The sequence below is a fragment of the Gymnoscopelus microlampas genome (assembly GCF_963454915.1).
Source record: "Gymnoscopelus microlampas genome assembly, chromosome: 4".
Taxonomy (NCBI): Eukaryota; Metazoa; Chordata; class Actinopteri; order Myctophiformes; family Myctophidae; genus Gymnoscopelus; species Gymnoscopelus microlampas.
Window position 1 is genome coordinate 52500209 of NC_139941.1, and position 20501 is coordinate 52520709.

The window sequence follows — 20501 nt, forward strand, 5'->3', positions numbered from 1 at the left end:
CCTGACCTGGTGGAGACCTGTGCTCCGAGGAGCACTTTTTCTAGTTCATCTTTTATTCTCTCCTTGCCCCCCCCCCCCCCCACATTCTTTCTCTTTCTGAAAATAACTAAAACGATGGAGCTTCACAAAAAATAATTTCACCCACTTCTTTACACCTTTAACCTGTGATGTGACAATAAAGATGATTCTGATTCTGTTGAAGAGAAACACAAGAAAGAAAGAAAGTAAAATGTTGTAATTAATTAAAAGCTTTCAGATGAGACATGATGGGAGGCTAAAGGTTAAAGTTCATCACTTCAGATTGAAGCGATTACAGATTATTTAAAATATGAATAAAATAAATAATGTTTCTCATGTAGTTGCTGTTGGAGGGCAACGGGTGGGGGGTTCCAATCCACACCAAACTTTACACAAACACTGTTCAGGTCTGGTAAGAGAATAGTCTCACCAAATAAACTGAATGTCACACATATGGTTCTACAGCAGTGTTACACAGTGTTTAACACTTCATATGGACACAACTCAGAGACCATTGGATTGGAAGGCTGTGCAGTAAAAGTCTATTTAGTCTATTCATTTACTTTTAATAATTGATAAGTGTGTGTGTGTGTGTGTGTGTGTGTGTGCACGCGTGCGTGCGTGCTGGTAAAATGCTGTTCATGTTCATTAAACATCAATCCAAGCCGCATTACAAATTCAGTTACTACCTTTTAGCTTATAATTACAAAACATGCATAAACCACTTCAGCCCTATACACATTTCGGCCATTTGAAGCTTGAGATTGTAGATCTGCTATTTTCAAAAGATTATTAGACATGTCATACATTTGAAAACGAAATGGGATGTTCTGCATAATGAGTATGTTCTACTTTTGGTACTTTAAGTACATTTTGATTCCAATATTTTTTTACTTCTACATTGCAGTGTTGATATTTTTACATAAGTAAAACATTTAAGTATTTTTTCCACCACCGCCCCCATGTGAACTTCTCCATTAACCAACTCTGAAATGAGAGACATTTCATGCACTGGAACATAATAATAATAATAATAATAATAATAATAATAATAATAATAATAATAATAATAATAGCTTGAATTTATATAGCGCCTTTCATAAACCCAAGGACGCTTTACATCAGAACAATGAATAACTAACAGACAAATGAACAGGAACAACAAACATCCTCATTCCCTGAAACCTGTTTGTCACTTCCCATCACCCATACCAAACCATTACAAATGAATGGCAGGTATGCATCAACAGTCTTAGGCTTCAAAGAGCGCCCTCTGCTGTCCTAAAGGCAGATGGCCATCTGTGTCATTTTAAGATTTCTTTGGGCTATTCAAAAAATAGCAGATCTACAAGCTAAAACAAAAAATAGCAGGACTCCAAGCTCATAGTGCGGCACCGAGTGCCGCACTATGAGCTTGGAGTCCTGCTATTTTCTTTTAAAATAAATCATGAAAATACGTGCAAATATTTAAATACATACATTTTTAACTCAAATCTTTGCTTCTGGGGGGTCCCTGGAACATTTTTTTTTCAGATTGTGGTCCACGGCCCACAGCTTTACAATAATGACATAAACCCACTGATTTGCAGTGGTGGAAAAAGTACTCAAATTCTTTACTTAAGTAAAAGTACCAATACTGCAATATAGAAATATTCTGTTACAAGTAAAAGTCCAGAATACAAAATTGACTTGAATAAAAGTACAAAAGTATTGACATAAAAAAAGTACCAAAAGTAAAAGTACAAAAATATTTGAAAATAGCAGATCTAGCTTGCGATGCGACGCCTTGTGAGCTTGTAGATCGGCTATTCTCAAATAGCCTATAAAATAGGGCTAAAGTGGTTAATGTATAATTTTATAATATAATCATTTACATGTGAAAGGTAACTGAAGTTATCAAATAATTGTAGTGGAGTAAAAGTACAATATTTGCCTCTGAGATGTAGTGGAGTAGAAGTTAAAGTACTGAAAATTGGAAATTCTCTTTTTTCAGGCAGCTGTGTCTCTGCCTTTGATGTGATTCACTGCATGTGCTCTGTCCCAGTGATTGACAGGCTGAACTACACTGTGTCCCAGTGATTGACAGGCTGAACTATACTGTGACTTGGACGGAAAGTTGTGTTGTGTTGCGTTGTGTTGTGTTGCGTTGTGTTGTGTTGTGTTGTCATCAACCAGTTTTTAAGCACATTTTGGATTTTGCGCATAAATCCCTGAATAGTAACGCATACAAATTTGAAAAAATAGTTATATTGTGCAAAAAAAAAAGAAAAAGAAAATAAAGTTTTACACTTGAAGGAGGTGGATTTTGGGACTTTATAGAAAGAATGAAAACAGGGGGATGGAAACACAAAACATTTAACTCACATACTGTCCATTTTGCACCATAACGTAATATTTGTATTATATTTGGTATTTTTAGTGGGGCTGTATCAGAAGTAGAAGTCATGTTGCTTTTTAATACCTTTCCACATTTCCAAACCAAACATGTCTCCAAACATGCCTCTGTTTCAATTGTAGGCCTATCAATAAATATGTTGCTATTTTCTAATAAATACATTCATTCAGATGAATGGATGAATGAATGCTACTGTATGTTCATGGACATGTTCTATAAAGTACACTTTAAGATAAGATCTTAATAAGATCATCTCATGATAATACTCATCTACATTAATACGTTTGAATGTGTGCAATTTGCTGCTCCATTAATTCACATTTTGCACTTATTCTCTGATGCTTTGTTTCCTCATATGTAGCAGTTAATACCTTTATTCAACTTTAATAACTTGCATGCTCAGGTGGGCAAAATAGGGAAGAACTTGAAATGCAAATTGTCCATCCTAAAGATATTCACCTTGGTACTAAGTGTGGGTCATTTCCCTGAAAGCTGGGAGAAGGGTTGATCACACCCATTTTCAAGAACGGAGACACATTTAAGCCCAACAACTACAGAACTCACCGAGCACAATGTCTTAAGCAAAAGTCAGTTTGCATTCCTCCCAAACTATAGAACAGCGGACCACATTGCACACACACACACACACACACACACACACACACACACACACACAGAGGAACGATTCATGCATGCTTTGTCGATTTCCAGAAAGCTTTGGACTCAGTCTGGCATGAGGGTTTACTTTGTAAATGAATAGAAAGTGGTATAGGGGGAAAGTCCTTTGAGGTAATTAAATCCATATGTAACCACCCTGGCCGAAATAGGGGTTACTAAAAACATAAATACTACTGACTACACCAGTTGGATTTAAACCAACAAGCCAATTAAGGCTTAACATTAAAAGGAGGTTCATTTAACAGAGCTTTGAGGCTCAGCAATGACACCATGATGTTGCAAAAGTTGACATTGTATTCACATTAAATGAAATACAGATTATGCCACTGCAATACAACTGGTCAATAGAACACATCTCTCCAAGCATTGTCAAGAGCAGATAAGCCACAGCACACAACAAGGGAGTAATTAACTCATAGGTTAGTCGTTTCACTGCACATTAAAAGAGCACACATTAGTTCACTATGCTCAGACATGGCATCAAATAAGAGTTCAAAGGGCCAATATTATAATTATATAAAGACAGTGGGTGTAAAACACACAACTACATACCATGTACACAAAACAATCTGACTGCATTAAATAGCTTGAAACATTGACACATCTCAAAACAACCTCATAAGCTCATATGGCGGCACTGATTGCCACTATGAGCTTGTAGATCTGCCATTTTTGAAAAAACATGAAAATGAGTGAACATCTTTGAATAATATATATTTTTAAAGCTAACATTTTTAACACACATTTTGGCTTCTGGGGGGTCTCTGGAACAAAATATTTCGAGATGGGGGTCCGCGGCCAAATACATATCATTTTGGGGGTCCTTGCCATGAAAAAGTTTGAGAACCACTAGTCTAGGCTCCCTAACTAAACAAAACAGGCTCAAAATGGGGAACAAAACAAATGGCGGCACAACACTACCACGCTTCCCTTCTCTAGTACACTCAGGTGAAGGTTTGGAACATAGTGAAGTGAAGTTTCCTATCTAATAAGTGTCTGTACTTTAAACACACATCATTAAAGTTACCTTTACACACTAAACAGAAAAAGGTATGGCACACAATATAGACCTACAGTAGTAAACACCAAGTAACTAAAAGAAAGGGTTCAGCACATGGAGGTGACAGTGAGTTATAGACTGAAGAGGAGCTTCTCCCAGGCTTTTATACTGGCTGAGCTGATTGAGGATGAAGCCCAGGTGTGTCTCCAGACACCACGCCACTCCTCCAATCTCCACTCCACCCTCCAATTACCAAATGGGGCACTGAGAACACTCAGAGGGTTAAAAAACACACAATATGAGGCCACACAGGGCCGTAACACATGTCATCAGTGTTTCCTATACATTTCATAGACTGTGGTGGCCCACCGTTGTCTAATTTGGGTGGACCCATCACCCCAGACCACCCTAGAGGGTCCAGGTCCACCCATCACAGGGAAACAGTGATGTCATAATGATCTTAACACATGAATTATCACACATTATAAATGATTACATAATAAATGACTTATGGTCAATTATAAAATAATAAAACCAAACCAAACCAAACCAAACATGGCTGACTGACTTCCATTCAGATGGATATTAATATTAATGTTATGAAGAACTCTGATTGTGTGTGTGATCATTTATTTAATGTTTCAATATAGTGTAGGACAGAAATATTACGATAATGTTTATAAACCTAACCTTAACCATAACCTCACCTCAAAACCACGTCGAACTGGTCGAAACACTGGGAAAAGACAGAGTCCAAATTCTAATTCTCAAAGGCTAGTTAATTAGCATTTTTAATTGTATAAAGGACACATTTGTGAAAAAGGTTGATGATGTCATCATTGTGCTGCTGTTATGAGTATTTAAAAGCTGAATGGACACACATGTATTTACTCCTCTCTCCACTAGGGGCAGCGATGACTCTCTGCTTCTTTGAAAACACACCCAGGTGTTCTGTGAAAAGACAATAAACCAATAAAAATCAGAATGTATTAACTGTGTGAACATGATAACACTTTAGAATAACCTTCCCTTATAATAGTAAATTCATCATTCCCAAACTATTAGTTAATGTGTTATTTATAACTTATAATATTTGTTCGAGGTTAATGATTTAATGATTATTTATAAAACTATGCTATAAGTAGTTAATAGATCATGAACAAGTTATTAGTAAACTACTTAAAAACCTAACCTCCCAGCACCCTCCTTGCAACTACAGTAACCATCAAAGTAGAAACAACTCAGTCCATTCAAACAACATTTAACCAATACTTTGTCAATAGTCTATCTTAGTAGGAAGGGCAGCACAGTTGTTAGAACACTCTCCTTTGGACCACAAGGTCTTTGATCCTGCTAGTGATGGAATGATCAGTGTTTTCTGTGTACTGATGTACTGAATCATTGGATACAGTTCACTGAAATGTTGTGTTCAAATGATTGGTTCAGAGTTTGGCTGCATTGTGTCGTCTCTTCACTGAACTGAATCACAGGCACTTCATTTCCTGACTGAATCACCTGAACATCCTCTCAGGCTATGGGATCTAAACTCCTGCATCATGTAAAACATGTTTATATTTGATTGATGATGAATGGTCCAAACTACACAGTTCACCAAGAGGACCCCCCCCCCCCCATCTGATCACATTCTCATCAGTGTTGTTTGATACAACAAATCATTTGATTATTAAATGTGATTGTCACGGGGCAACCCGTGCCCTATAGACACTAAGACTATAGGGCTTATATATATAAGACTATATATAACACTTCCACAGTGTAAAACTGGACATAACAAGCACACACTGCACAGCTGCTTCTAATAATGGACTGTCATCAAGCTGTCTGGGAGGTGTGTCTGTTCAGCACCCAGTGGTGCAGGCTATTCTATATGTTCTGTATTGTCTAATTCTATGGTCGTTGTTTTGTGAATTATTTGATGCCTATAAATGCATTTCAAGTTTGCTCGGAACATCTGTAATTGCGTAGTCTAACTCATGGGCCATGCTTTGCTTTGGTTGAGTTGATGATGATGCCAGTTACTAATTGTGGGCGGGGTCTTACCTGGTATATAAGGGAGGCTGGACATGTAGAGAGGAGGAAGCACAGAGTGAAATGCTCAGTTTACTGGTAGCTGTTAAGGAGACAACTCCAGGGGAGAGCTGCCATGGCCTTGAGTCAAAAGGCATTAACTGTTTCAGTATCTTTAGTTCTTGGTTTGTTTGTTTTGTCTTAGTTTAGTTATCAAGTGTTTATTTCTTACTTTCTGTTTTTGAAAGTGTATTTGTGGCCAGTATTTATTTTTGAAGTAGTATTATTTACTGTTACACTCCTGCATGGGGCTGATTCCTAGTTTTGGAGGTAAATAAAATACCAAAAATCTACGTTCTTGGACTTTGTCGATTCTTGGAGCCTTGACGATTCGGCCAACTTTACAGTGATTATTAGATTATTATAAAAAATGAATTAATGAAATTAATGATAATGTGAATTCACACGACCGGGATGGCTTACCAAGCTACTTGTTTCACTGCACAAGCACGGCATTTTTGTATGTTTTTTAGTTTTATACACTTTTATGCATTAAAACTGTATCAATGTATATGTAAAACAGTTTAGTAAAAAGAAAGAGGAAGTGAACCTGGGTGTGTGGGAGGAGTCTAAAGATCGTCATTGGTTGTCGGCACCAGAATACGACCTAATAGAAGAAGAAGAGAGACAGTTAAAACAGACACACAAATAAATCATATGTACTGTATTGTGTGTATTTCTCCATAGAATGCATAAATGTACACAAAACACAATAACACAACAACACAACAACATTAGGGTTCAGACATCAGGGTCACATGTGACAACATAGAACACACTTTGACCTCTAACTAGGTTGTCTAAACTGGCCTAAACCGGTTAAGGTTCCAAACCAATATTAACCAGTTTAGGTTGTGGCTTTACATGTTTGTTTGTTTGTTTGTTTGTTTGCATTTCTGTGTCATGTGATCCTCTGTTGATCTGACCTAATTTCTTCCACTGGTAGTAGGCTATATTAATTAATGAAACATGTTAATTAAGCATGCTAATCACCTTGTTTCCTCCACTGGTAGTATAATAATTAATGAAACATGTTAATGAAACACGTTAATTAAACATGCTAATCACCTCGTTTCTTCCACTGGAAGTAGATGAATCCAGACAGGAACAAGACCAGACCCAGAACCAGACCTGATGCTCCCATGGCCACCTTGTTCTTCACTGACTCTGACATGGAGTCATCTGACAATACAAATATTTTATTACATTATATTATATTATATTAATGATATTATTACAGTAGATTAAAACACCTTGTTCTTCACTGACTCTGACATGGAATCATCTGTGTCATTTTAGATTTGAGCTATAACTATTATTTTATACTTAGACTATTCAAAAATAGCAGATCTGATATTTTTGAAAAATCAAGATTTGTTTTGCAATTTTTTGAACATCCAACCCAACCCTTGATGCTGAGTGCCAAGCAGGGAGGCATTGGGTCACTTTGATAGTCTTTAGAATGACCCGGCCGGGGATTGAACTCCAACCTCTCAATCTTGGGCAGACACTCTAACCACTAGACCATTACCATTGATATCAATGCAGCGTTTATATAAGTAAATCACTTTTTTTAATGTATTTGTACCTGCAGCCATTAGTAAACAAAGATGATGTACCTCATCTAGACAAGATACCAGGACCTTCTTATTAGAATGGTTACTTTTTTAGGATGTTTTAATGTATTTGTATTGATTTTGAGTAGAATAAAGTGGAGTACAGTAGAATACAGTAGATTACAGTAGACTAGAGTAGAATAATTCAGAATATAGTAGGCTAGAATGCAGTAGATTACAGTAGATTACAGTAGAATAAAGTAGATTACAGTAACTGACCCCAGTCCATCTTGATAGGCGCGGTCAGGCTGGGATGTTCCACCATGCATGTGATCTTCTCTCCTGATCTGTAACACACACACACACACACACACACACACACACACACACACACACACACACACACACACACACACACACACACACACACACACACACACACACACACACAGCGTGTGAAGCAACAACAATGTGGCAGTGGAAGACATTGCATGATCCCTGTGTGTGTGTGTGTGTGTGTGTGTGTGTGTGTGTGTGTGTGTGTGTGTGTGTGTGTGTGTGTGTGTGTGTGTGTGTGTGTGTGTGTGTGTGTGTGTGTGTGTGTGTGTGTGTGCGCGCGCGTGGGTGCATGTGACTTAATATTAGCATACCAATTAATGGGCCATTTTCAGCAAGTGAGTAACACTTGTTTTATTTTTAAAGAAAATATACTGTATGTATAGGTGTCTATTAGGTGAGTATTTCTATGTATAGGTGTCTGTTAGGTGTGTATTTCTATGTATAGTGTCTGTTAGGTGTGTATTTCTATGTATAGGTGTCTGTTAGTTGTGTATTTCTATGTATAGGTGTCTGTTAGGTGTGTACCTGGGTGTGTACTCCAGGTAGGAGTGGTACTGGTAGTACCAGTCTCCATCAGACAGCTCGTTGGTAGAGGAGAGACCAGAGGTCAAAGGTTCTTGACCTATCCACCAGGTCACCAGGATCACTTTAGGATAGAAGTCGTAGTTGCTGCACCTCAGCATGTGAGTGTGTTCACCACGACGAGGGGGAGTCTCTGACTTCAGTCTCACTTTGGGCTCCACTGGATAAATAAGATTATTATTATATAACCGTCATAAGAAAATGTCATTATCATTAATAATCGTATAGCATCCAAATAAGACCCAAATGATCCAGAAAGCTGCAACACACTTGGTCTTCAACCAGCCAAAATGTTCATGTTTCCCGGCTCTCCCCCGTTCTCCTCTCCCTCCATTGGCTCCCAGTTGCTGCCCTCACAGAGTACAAAACACTGATGTTGGCCTACAAAGCAACCAAAGGTATGACACCCCCATATCTTCAAACCTGATCCAACCCTACAACCCCTCACCCTCCACACGTCCTAGAATCTTCTCCCTTCTCTAAAACACCCTGGACAACGCTCCACACGTCCTAGACTCTTCTCCCTTCTCTAAAACACCCTGGAAAAAACAAACCGTGGAACAAACTCCCCATTGCAGTTAGAACTGCAGACTCACTCCCAATCTACTACCATAATCTGAAGACTGTAGCACTAGACCTATCCTTGATGACCTTGCAGTCTTATGCAAAGTTTAAAATGTAATTCAGATATCATGTTATGTTGACAGATGCCAGGTTCATTGTAGACCTGGCATCCTATAGTTTGGATAGTTTTAATGTATATATTATTTATTTGTTTGATATTATACTGTTTAGACCAGTGGTTCTCAAACCTTTTCATGTCAAGGACCCCCAAAATGATATGTATTTGGCCGCGGACCCCCATCGCAAAATATTTTGTTCCAGGGACCCCCCAGAAGCAAATATTTGACTTACAAATGTTGAATGATGAAATGAAAAATATATATTCAAAGTGTTCACGATTTTTCAAAAATAGCAGATATACAAGCTCATAGCGCGGCACTCGGTGCCGCGCTATGAGCTTGTATATCTGCTATTTTTGAATAGCCAAAGTATAAAAGGTTAAAGTGGTTAAAATTATTGTGATGCTATTTTAACACATTTTACTGCGGACCCCCTGGAATCCCCCCAAGGACCCCTGGGGGTCCCCGTACCCCACTTTGAGAACCAATGGTTTAGACTGATGATAGGTTCTTGGTTTACCTATATGATCCTAGATTACTATTTCTATGCTTTTGATGTATTACCTTGTGTTTTCCTTGCTTACTGTGAATCACTCTGGATTAAGAGCGTCTGATAAATGACTACATTGTAAATTGTAACTGTAAATGTCAGTGTTTGGCCACCAGATGGCACCAGAGTACTGTAGATTCACAATAGTCTACGTTGTAGAAAACAATGCATTCATATAACGTAATTTAAACATATCAAATCATTCACAGTTACACAGTGCTTTACATATACTACAATAAACCAATCAATATCATATAGTAGAAACAAACTAAACAATACACATAATCCTGTAAAATATTGTGATTAAAAACATACAAAACAAACTAGTAAAGACAATAATTAAAATATAGAATCAGGTGGTGAAATGAAGTGTATAGAGGTGTGTTTTAGCCTGCATGGTTCTTTTTAGAGATAATTTAAAAACAATAATCCCGGTGTCTCTGTTTTAGGAAGGTCATTATATGAGGGTGAAAACACTCAGAAATAGATCAATATGTTTCATTTATACTCGGTATAGATGGTGACACCACATGTTGTGAGCTTGTAGAGTTAGGTTATGCCTAACCCAAACCAACCATCTCTTTCTTCCACTGGGTCTTAGCTTATTGTTTTTAGCCTTTTAACGTTTTTCTTTTTTTTTTTTACTCCTAATACATTTGTTTTTAAGCTGTTTTGTAAAGAGACTTTGGGTTCTAAGAAAAGCGCTATATAAGTCTGATGTATAGACCCCTTAACAGACTACGTCACACTGATAAGAACCAGTACGCACCCATTCTATCAGGTCTCGCTAGGACTCGCCTCACCAGCCAACACACAGAGGGGGTTGGGGTTAGAGGTTAGAGGGGGTTGGGGTGTGCTGAAACCAGCTGCACCCCAAAACAACAGGTTGAGAATTGATTGCGTGAAACAATCACCTGTGCGTCCAGTCTCAATGTTGGTAAACAAATAATTGGTCTATTATTATTAATATTAGATCTGCTATTTCCACTGTGTGACAGCGTGTTAGGATACAGTATAGATCAAGAGGATCTGAAATGTTTCTCAGCAGATAAAGAAATATGTAATAATTATTATATGATCAATATTAACACCATTAATCATCTCTGAATAGAATCATGTGATTTCATGTTATAGTTTATGAGGTGATGAGTGTTGAGTGCTGCTCTGAGATCAGCTCACCTCTCTTGTTCAGGACACGGGGGTAGTAGAGCTCAGTGTTGGGTTTGCAGCGTGCCTCTCGGTTTGCTCTGATCCCAGCCAGGAATGTAGGATCTTTATTCCAGCGCTCTGCGTTCTTCACACCAAACTCAGTGTATCCAACATACTGATCTACTCTACTGTCCCACCTGTTCAGCTCATCACCATCGAAATTCATTGACTGTATGTACTGTATGTCCTTCAGCTCACTGGAGTTAAACACACAGTGGTCAGCCCGATAGAACACATATCCATCTGGAAATAGACAATTAAAAATGTCATTATGGTGCGCTGGGGGGGATGCACGATGCGGTGCGTCGTGCATCCCCCCGTCGTGTATCAAAAGTAAAATACTCATTATACAAAATGTCCCATTTCGAGTTTCAAATATATACAAATCTTTTGAAAATAGCAGATCTACAAGCTCTCAATGTGTCATGCTTGTAGATCGGCTATTTAAATGGCCGATATAGGGCTGAAGTGGTTACTGTATGTTTTGTGATAACAATCAAAATCTACAAAGTAACTAAAGTTTTCAAATAATTGTAGTGGAGTAAAAGTACAATATTTACCTCTGAGATTTAGTGGAGTAGAAGTAAAAGTATTAGAAATTGGAAATGCTCGAGTAAAGCACAAATACCTCAAAATTGTACTTAAGTAGAGTATTTAAGTACATGTACTTGACGTATACCAAAATCCATTTGAAAAAAATGCTTCTCACTGTTCTCAGGTAAAATATTGTTGTGATTAAAATGCGATTAATTTCGATTAATTCATTACAAAGCCTCTAATGAATTAGATTAATTGTTATAATCGACTCCCAGGCCTAATTTTGTTATGTTATGTAGATGTTTTATTTTGATGGTAACTGTTAATCATATTATCTTGGATTTTGAAATGATTCATGTCTTTTAATTGAAAATCCAAATATACATTAAAGTGTGTGTGTGTGTGTGTGTGTGTGTGTGTGTGTGTGTGTGTGTGTGTGTGTGTGTGTGTGTGTGTGTGTGTGTGTGTGTGTGTGTGTGTGTGTGTGTGTGTGTGTGTGTGTGTGTGTGTTCAACCGTTTTAGTTAATAACTATTGTGTTAATAGTATTCATGTACCTTTCACTGGTGGTTTCTTCAAGGCAGTGCGAATGGTGTCCAGGTTGGCTTTGCAGAGCGCCTGATCACCCAAAGCTATATCATAAGCTCCTGTCCAGGTGATATGATCTACAAACGGAGGCTGAGGCTCCACCGCCTTCCCTTTGTTGAAGTCTGCGTACACCATCACTTCACCATCCAGTGCAAACATGTACTCTTTATATGAGTCTTTAACTGTGTCTGAACAGCCAATGACTTTAATCTGCTCATGGAACACTGGAAATAAAACAAAGATGACATTAAATGCAACAACAAACTTCTTCACAGTGACAATAACACATAATCATCATGTTAAACAATCATGTTTGGTTCTTATATGAAGTGAAAGGCTGGATATTAAAAGTAGCTTCCTGTCAAACGTTTTATTCACACTGAAACAGATTTAAATGTTTTTATGTATTTATTTATTTATTTTTATTATGAAAGTAATTCATACGGAGTGATGTTTTTCATGATGTCACAACAACCCAGGTATTAAATCATGTCAGATTTCTAGTGTGACGTCTCCACGGTATCAAGAAGACTCACCTCAAAACCAACTCACCTCAGAGGTAGGAATACTCACCCCGGAAGACTCACCTCAGAGGTAGGAATACTCACCCCCAAGATTTTCGGGGGGTAGGAACACTCACCCCATGACCTGAGAAAACTCACCTCGGAAGACTCACCTCAGAGGTAGGAATACTCACCCCAATGTTTAAAAAAAGGTAGATCTACCGGCTTGTGAGCTTTCCATTTTCACAGAATGCTTTCATAATGTGAGCTTTCCATTTTCACAGAATGCTTTCATAATGATGTTTAATCCATATCTGGATTAAATTCTTTCTTTGAAGGTATAGAATTAATAAAGTGCTTTAAATAGTGCTTTAAATACAAGGTAGATTTCATCAGAAAAGGTAAAAAGGTAGATCTACCGGCTTGTGAGCTTTCCATTTTCACAGAATGCTTTCATAATGTGAGCTTTCCTTTTTCACAGAATGAATGAAAGGTAGATTTCATCAGAAAAGTGAACAAGGAATGCAAATAGCAAATAGCATGGTCATTTGCTATGTGTCTCCAGCTCCACACCTTGCCCCATCCACCTATTAGATATCAAACAATGAATCATTAAGTGGAATGGGATATTAGTGTTAAGTGGTCAACCCCCCTCCTCCCCTTCACTCCTGTGCCCCCATCAAACAAACAAACAAACAAACAAAGGTAGGAACCCAGAGAAATGAACATTCCAATGTCAATGTATGTTGTTAAATTACATTTAGCTAATTAAAGTGCTTTAAATACAAGGTAGATTTCATCAGAAAAGTGAACATTCCAATGTGTATAATGCAAACAAATACTTACTTAACAAAGAAAAATGAAGAAAAACTCCAGTGAAGATAAAACACAGGTATAATGTTTTGTTTTCTGTGTGAACACATTTGTGAGAAAAGCTTTTGGTAAGCATTATTGAACTTTAGTTACTTTAGTTACTATTAGATATACATTTCACTATTGTAAGCATTATTGAACTTTAGTTACTATTAGATATACATTTCACTATAGTAAGCATTATTGAACTTTAGTTACTATTAGATATACATTTCACTATTGTAAAACATGCATTAAACACTTTTCCCTATTTTTACCTAGGATATTTAGTTACCTACTACTTTGCTGGTATAAATGATAACAGCATAGAACATTGCATTGCACACATGCATTGTTTGAGAACTTTAGTTTTTAGAAATATTACTTTTGGTACATTTTGATGCCTTACTCTTTGTGTGTGTGTGTGTGTGTGTGTGTGTGTGTGTGTGTGTGTGTGTGTGTGTGTGTGTGTGTGTGTGTGTGTGTGTGTGTGTGTGTGTGTGTGTGTGTGTGTGTGTATTTTAAACACAAATATATCATTGAACGACATAATTTGGTAATTCTATACCTTCAAAGACAGAATTTAATCCAGTATGGATTAAACGTGTCTCATTATGAAAGCATTCTGTGAAAAAGGAAAGCTCACAAGCCGGTAGATGTGCCTTTTTTAAACATACAGACTTGGTGTATAGGGGAAAGGTTAAACCCACCCACAAAACAAAAACTCACTGTACATTACACCATTGAGTTTTTCTGGGTGAGTTTTCCTACCCCCGGGGTGAGTGTTCCTACCCCCGGGGTGAGTGTTCCGAGGTGAGTTTTCTCAGGTCCTGAGGTGAGTTTACCCACCCCCCGGGGTGACTGTTCCTACCCCCGAGGTGAGTATTCCTTTTTCAGTTGAGGTGAGTTTGTCTTGAGGTGAGTCTTCTTGTATTCCGTCTCCACGCCCCGCCCACCACAGCGTCTGCTCGTCAGGACCCGACGTCTCCGTGTCGTCCTTGATTAGCGTTTACCGTGCGCACTGCGCAGCGCACGGTTTACTCAAGTACAATTTTGATTTTTTTTTTTACTTTACTTGATTACTTCAAATTTTCTGTACTTTTACTCAACTACATCTCAGAGACAAACATTGTACTTTTACTCCACTAGGCTACTATTATTTGACAACTTTAGTTACTAGTTACTTTGTAGATTTTGATTATTATTACAAAACATACATACCCACTTCAGCTCTATATATATTTTGGGCATTTGAAAATAGCAGATCTAGAAGTTCACAATGCGTCGCTATGCGAGGCATTGTAAACTTGTAGATCTGCTTTTATCAAAAGTGTTTTATACATTTTAGAGTTAGACGATAACTTGTGAAACATCACATTCTGCATAATGACTACTTCTACTTTTGGTACTTTTCGAGTACATTTCTTTACCAATAAATAATAAATGATACTTTACAATAATAAATAAGTAAAATAAGCCCAACACGGTGTAACATTTCTTTAACAGTTAAAATAGTATATTATACATAGCAGCAGTAGTAAAGAGGTATAAAATGTACAACCATATGTGTGCAACACTCTTGTATGATGAAATATGGAGATGTGAGGTTTCTGGAATCCCCAGGGTTCTATAATAGGCCCCTCCTCCTCCCTCTGCACAAAACCCTCATTTTCATGATGTATTATATTATATTCTCCATATTTCATGATGTCACAACAACAGTTCATAACATCTGTTTTAATGTTTATATATCTGGACCAACATTCAAGATTCAATACTGTATATACAGGTAGTAAAAGGAGTGTGTGTGTGTGTGTGTGTGTGTGTGTGTGTGTGTGTGTGTGTGTGTGTGTGTGTGTGTGTGTGTGTGTGTGTGTGTGTGTGTGTGCGCGTGCGTGTGCTTGTGTGCGTGCGTGCGTGCATGTGCGTGCATATGTTTGCGTGTGTGTGTGTGTGTGTGTGTGTGTGTGTGTGTGTGTGTGTGTGTGTGTGTGTGTGTGTGTGTGTGTGTGTGTGTGTGTGTGTGTGTGCGCATGCGTACGTGTGTGCATGTCATTTGTTTGTATTGTGCATTGTTCATATTTGGTTGTGTATAATTACAGTATATAAATGTATATATTATATAATAACATAAATATAATGTACTTACTTCCTGGGATCGCTTTGACATGAAGTACAGAGGAGAGGATGAGGAGGGTGGCTGTAATCTTCATCATCACTGATCAAAACTGAACTGAATTTAATAGATGAGAATAAACAGATCAGAATAAACAGATGAGAGAATAAACAGATCAGAATAAACAGATGAGAATAAACAGATGAGAATAAACAGATGAGAATAAACAGATCAGAATAAACAGATGTTTACTGAAAGAGAAGTTCTGGAGTCTGAAAGAGAATGAAGGAGGGCTCGTTCTTTAGTTCAGAAGAATCAGCCAATCAGATTAAAGATATGATGTTACATCATCTGTTTCTGGAAGACGACAGCGGTGATTATTGCACATAATCCAACAGTGGTAGCCTACTGTATATAGCTGCTGCTTATACACCTTATGTCTCCTCATGTACAAACTGTACCTTATGCACCTTATGTCTAACCTTGTGTACATACTGTACCTTATGCACCTTATGTCTAACCTTGTGTACATACTGTACCTTATGCACCTTATGTCTAACCTTGTGTACATACTGTACCTTATGCACCTTATGTCTAACCTTGTGTACATACTTTACCTTATGCAAAAAGTAAAATATCTGGTCACTTCAGAAGAGAAACCCCAAATAAAATGCTGGAGCACTCCACTGGTCTACCCTGCACATATGTATTATTATGCAGGGTGACAAGGGGGTGTGGTCTCTGAAGACCATATTCACACGGCGGCCATTTTGCTATTAAGTTAATGAAATGTCACCCCGTTTCTTCAATGCAAAATGGAAAAATGGCCACCATGTGAATATGGTTAATTATTTACAATTCCATAGTGTTAAATAATACCAGTCAGACAGAGTTCCAGCTTGTGTCTCCCCCCTCCGAAAAAATCTTTGCCCCCCCTACTGACAGCTATAATCACGTGTGTGTGTGTGTGTGTGTGTGTGTGTGTGTGTGTGTGTGTGTGTGTGTGTGTGTGTGTGTGTGTGTGTGTGTGTGTGTGTGTGTGTGTGTGTGTGTCTGTGTCTGTGTCATTTGTTTGTATTGTGCATTGTTCATATTTGTTTTTATTTAATAACAGTAGATATAAATGTATACATTATACAATAACATAAATATAATGTACTTACTTCCTGGGATCGCTTTGACATGAAGTACAGAGGAGAGGATGAGGAGGGTGGCTGTAATCTTTATCAAAACTGAACTGAATTTAATAGATGAGAATAAACAGATGTTTACTGAAAGAGAAGTTCTGGAGTCTGAAAGAGAATGAAGGAGGACTCGTTCTGTAGTTTAGAATAATCAGCCAATCAGATTAAAGATATGATGTTACATCATCTGTTTCCAGAAAGATGACAGTGTGGATTATTGCACATATCATGAACAGTATATAGCTGCTGCTTCATAAGTAATCAACAAACTATACTAAAAACTGGGCAAACTTTGGCCAAATTGTCAATTAATATAAGAAAGAGCAAGATTTTTGAAAATAGCTGATCTACAAGCTCTTTTAGAGCATGTAGATCTATTTATCTGTGCGAACTGAGTCAAACTAAATGTAACGACTCAACTCCTACAATTCTTCTTTTTCAGGGTGGGGGGTCCTGAGTTCAAATGTGATTATTTTGGGGGGTCCTCAGTTCAAATGTGATTATTTTGGGGGGTCCCGAGTTCAAATAGGATTATTTTGGGGGTCCCCAGTTCAAATAGGATTATTTTGGGGGTCCTTGACATGGAAAAGGTTTGAGCACCACTGATATAGCAACATACTCCAGGGACCCCCAGAAGCAAAGTTTGGGTTACAAAAGTTCGCTTTAAAAATATATTCAAAGATTTGCACAGATTTTCTAGATTTTTCAAAAATAGCAGATCTACAAGCTCATAGCGCGGCACTCGGTGCCGCGCTATGAGCTTGTAGATCTGCTATTTTTTAATAGCCAAAGAAATGTAAAATGAGACAGATGCGTTCCTGTATTGAATGGGTTAATGTACGTGGTATCATGGGGAGAAGTACCATAACACTCGGTGGTGGTACTGGTTTTTATCATTACGGGGCCAGAGCTCTGCTCTGGAACCGTATTGTTATTGGCAGTATTCTGTCACTTCTTCTTCTTCTGCCACTTTTCGCAGTTCTGGCTGGACCGTGCAGTCGCTTTTTACGAAACTCGGCCATATGGTAGATGGTCATGAAAAACGATCAAAAAAAATTCTCACAATCTTTCGTCAAAAGGTGGCGCTATAGCACTCAATTGAAAATGCCAACTTTGAACAGGTACAACTCATGACCTGTTTGACCTACAGCCATGAAACTTGGATATACATATGCGTCTCCTCATGCTGAACAACTTTCACCCTCTGACTTTTGACCTCTGACCTTTAGATCTCCCACCATTTTGAATTATATGAAAAACAGTCATTGGCTCCTAACTTCTGCATTTTTTCACTTATGGAAAATCCGTTGGAAATTTTTGTAGGCAGAGGTCCAAAGTTCAAGTGTGAAATGTTTCGTGCAGATTGCTCAAAAATCCCAGGAGGAGATAGATTTTAACTATTACAGTTTTATGAAAATTATTCATCTGTGCCTAAAACATACATGCAGACTCACATTTCTTTGAAACTTTGCAGAAATGTACAGGGTCATTCCAAATATCACTGAAACCAATCTTACTCCAATTGGCCAAAAGGGGGCGCTATAGCCAGGGTTGGGAAGGTTACTTTTAAAAAGGAATCCCCTACAGTTACAAGTTACTTGCTAAAAAATGTAGTCAGTAACGTAATCCCGTTACTCCATTTAAAAAGTAACTAATAGTTACTTCAAGTTACTTTTGGATTACTTTTAAGCAAAACTCTATTTAATTAGATAATACAAGTTTTACCATTGATAGACAAGAATGTTGAGCCTATGAAATTAAGATAAGGACAACAGAAATATGGTTAAGGTCATTTAATTGTTAAGAATTTGACCTCTCTGAACAGTTACATTAGTCATTGACTCATTGTGTCGACTAGTAATAGATCATAAGAAAATGCATCTTAACCTACAGAACCATTTTGATTGTTAGACAACCAACAACTTTGACAACCAACAACTCCATCCATGTGTGGTCAAAGTGGCAAATAAAATCTCTTTTTGACATTCCTGGCTGACACTCATTTAGATAGACATGGCATGAGTTTAAAACATTGACTAGACAGTAAAGACTCATTATAGTCTACAAAGAACTCAGCTCTATACAATTATATTTATATCGTAGGCTACTCTTTAAATAGAAATCCTCATTTTAACTTGACCTTTACAAAAAATAAATAAAACCTAATAAAATAGATACAAATAAATAAAATTACAGGCACAGACTATATTCCCTACGGCTATACATAGGCAGGCTAGATAAAATAAATAGAATATACCAAGTTACTATCAGAACCTAGTAACAATCAGAACAAAAGAAAGACACTTTAGATTATAGTCCCTTTAACCAAACCATCTGATCAGTTTAAGGTTAAGAGTAAAGGCTTTTATGCAGGAACAACATCACTGTAAAGAGGAAACGAAAAAGAGAGCCACAAATAATATTAGAAAAAGTCAATCAAAAGTAAGCTGTGGGCAGTCTGGGCAAAACTTTCTGTTGTAACGAAGAAGGAGAAGTTGCTCCATGTGCTCATCAGACAGCCTGTTGCGAGATGAAGTTAGAATGGTTCCAGCATAACTAAAGAGACGCTCAACAGGAGCACTAGAGGGGAGGGTTGTGTTATATTTGATGAAAAGTCGCTTAGCCAAAGGGAAGTCATGTAGGCTATCCATGGTCTTGAGCGTTGTTTCATCAAGGAACTTCCGCATCTCCTCCTCTGCTGTTCCTGGTCCTTTGCTCGCTTTCTTCACACACACAAAAAAATCCTCGTCCTCCAATTCAGAGCTTGGGCTAGGAGATTCTTCTGCAGACGGTGTGCTTTGAGGTTCCTGTAGCTCCTCTGCCTCTCGGATCATGGTCAGGAGCATTTGCTCTTTCCTCTCCTGAGGGAGCCAAGTCAACCGGAATTTCGGGGTAGTGGTTGCTGCCATTTCTGCCTCATGGCTGCTCAGCATCTGACCAAAGCGACGGTCCAGTGCCGTAATGACTGCATTAATGATGTGAGCAGTATAGGTGACATGTGCCAATTTGTTAGACAGAAGGGTCTTGAGACTTGTGATGGTTGGATTGAGGAAGCCGAGATAGCAGTTCTTCTCCCCCTGTAGCATATCAATAGCCTTAGCAAGTGGCTCTAACACATCAACATATTCCCTGAGAAAAGTCATCTCCTGTGTGTGTAGCCTGGGCACACCGAGTTGTTCACAGATATCACTTAGCTGATCGTCTTTAAGGGAAGTCAGTTTAGTGATAGCTCTAAATTCAGAGCTCCATCTTGTGACACACGGAACATCAAGCATCATGCCAGCAATTTCTTTCACTTTTTCTGAAGCTAAAGTTGAACGGTGTGCCTTGTTCCATATAGAGGCACACTTTCCCATTGCACTTCGGTACACTTTTCTGGATGCACCTTGAGCTGCAGCCTTTGGCACTTCATTAGTGGCAACCAGGTTTGCTGTGTGGGCCGCACATCTTTGATGAGCTGGTAGGAGATATTGAGGTACATCCTCTTCCTCATCATCTCCCTCTTCGCCTCCCTCCATTGTCAGTGCTGCTTCCATATCCAAGAACCTTGCAACAAATGACACAACAAGTAAAATTAATAGTGTAAAGGCTACATCTTTCCTATAGGCTACACTACAGCTACAG

At 38.1% G+C, this 20501-nt stretch overlaps 2 protein-coding genes across 7 annotated transcripts in view; one reads left to right on the forward strand and one right to left on the reverse strand.

Annotated features, from left to right (window-relative positions):
* The window catches only part of LOC311044397 (H-2 class II histocompatibility antigen, E-S beta chain-like), a 41394-nt gene extending 24418 nt beyond the window's left edge, over positions 1–16976 (reverse strand). For 3 of the 6 annotated variants that reach the window (XR_014600682.1, XM_084055939.1, XM_084055941.1), the window contains exons 1-3: positions 16857–16976; positions 15727–15810; positions 12192–12446 (exon numbers count right to left, since the gene is read on the reverse strand). Coding sequence is in view for 5 of the 6 variants with exons in the window: in XM_084055939.1 (XP_083912065.1) it covers positions 12192–12446; positions 15727–15793 (322 nt within the window). In the remaining variant the exon portion in view is untranslated. Of the gene's footprint in view, positions 1–11068; positions 11342–12191; positions 12447–15726; positions 15811–16852 lie in introns of all 6 variants that reach the window. The other 3 variants (XM_084055938.1, XM_084055940.1, XM_084055937.1) reach the window with 3 other exon arrangements.
* The window catches only part of LOC311043212 (alpha-1-antitrypsin-like protein CM55-ST), a gene marked incomplete at its 3' end in the record, with an annotated part of 67824 nt that overhangs the window by 25951 nt on the left and 21372 nt on the right, over positions 1–20501 (forward strand). The window lies entirely within an intron of this gene.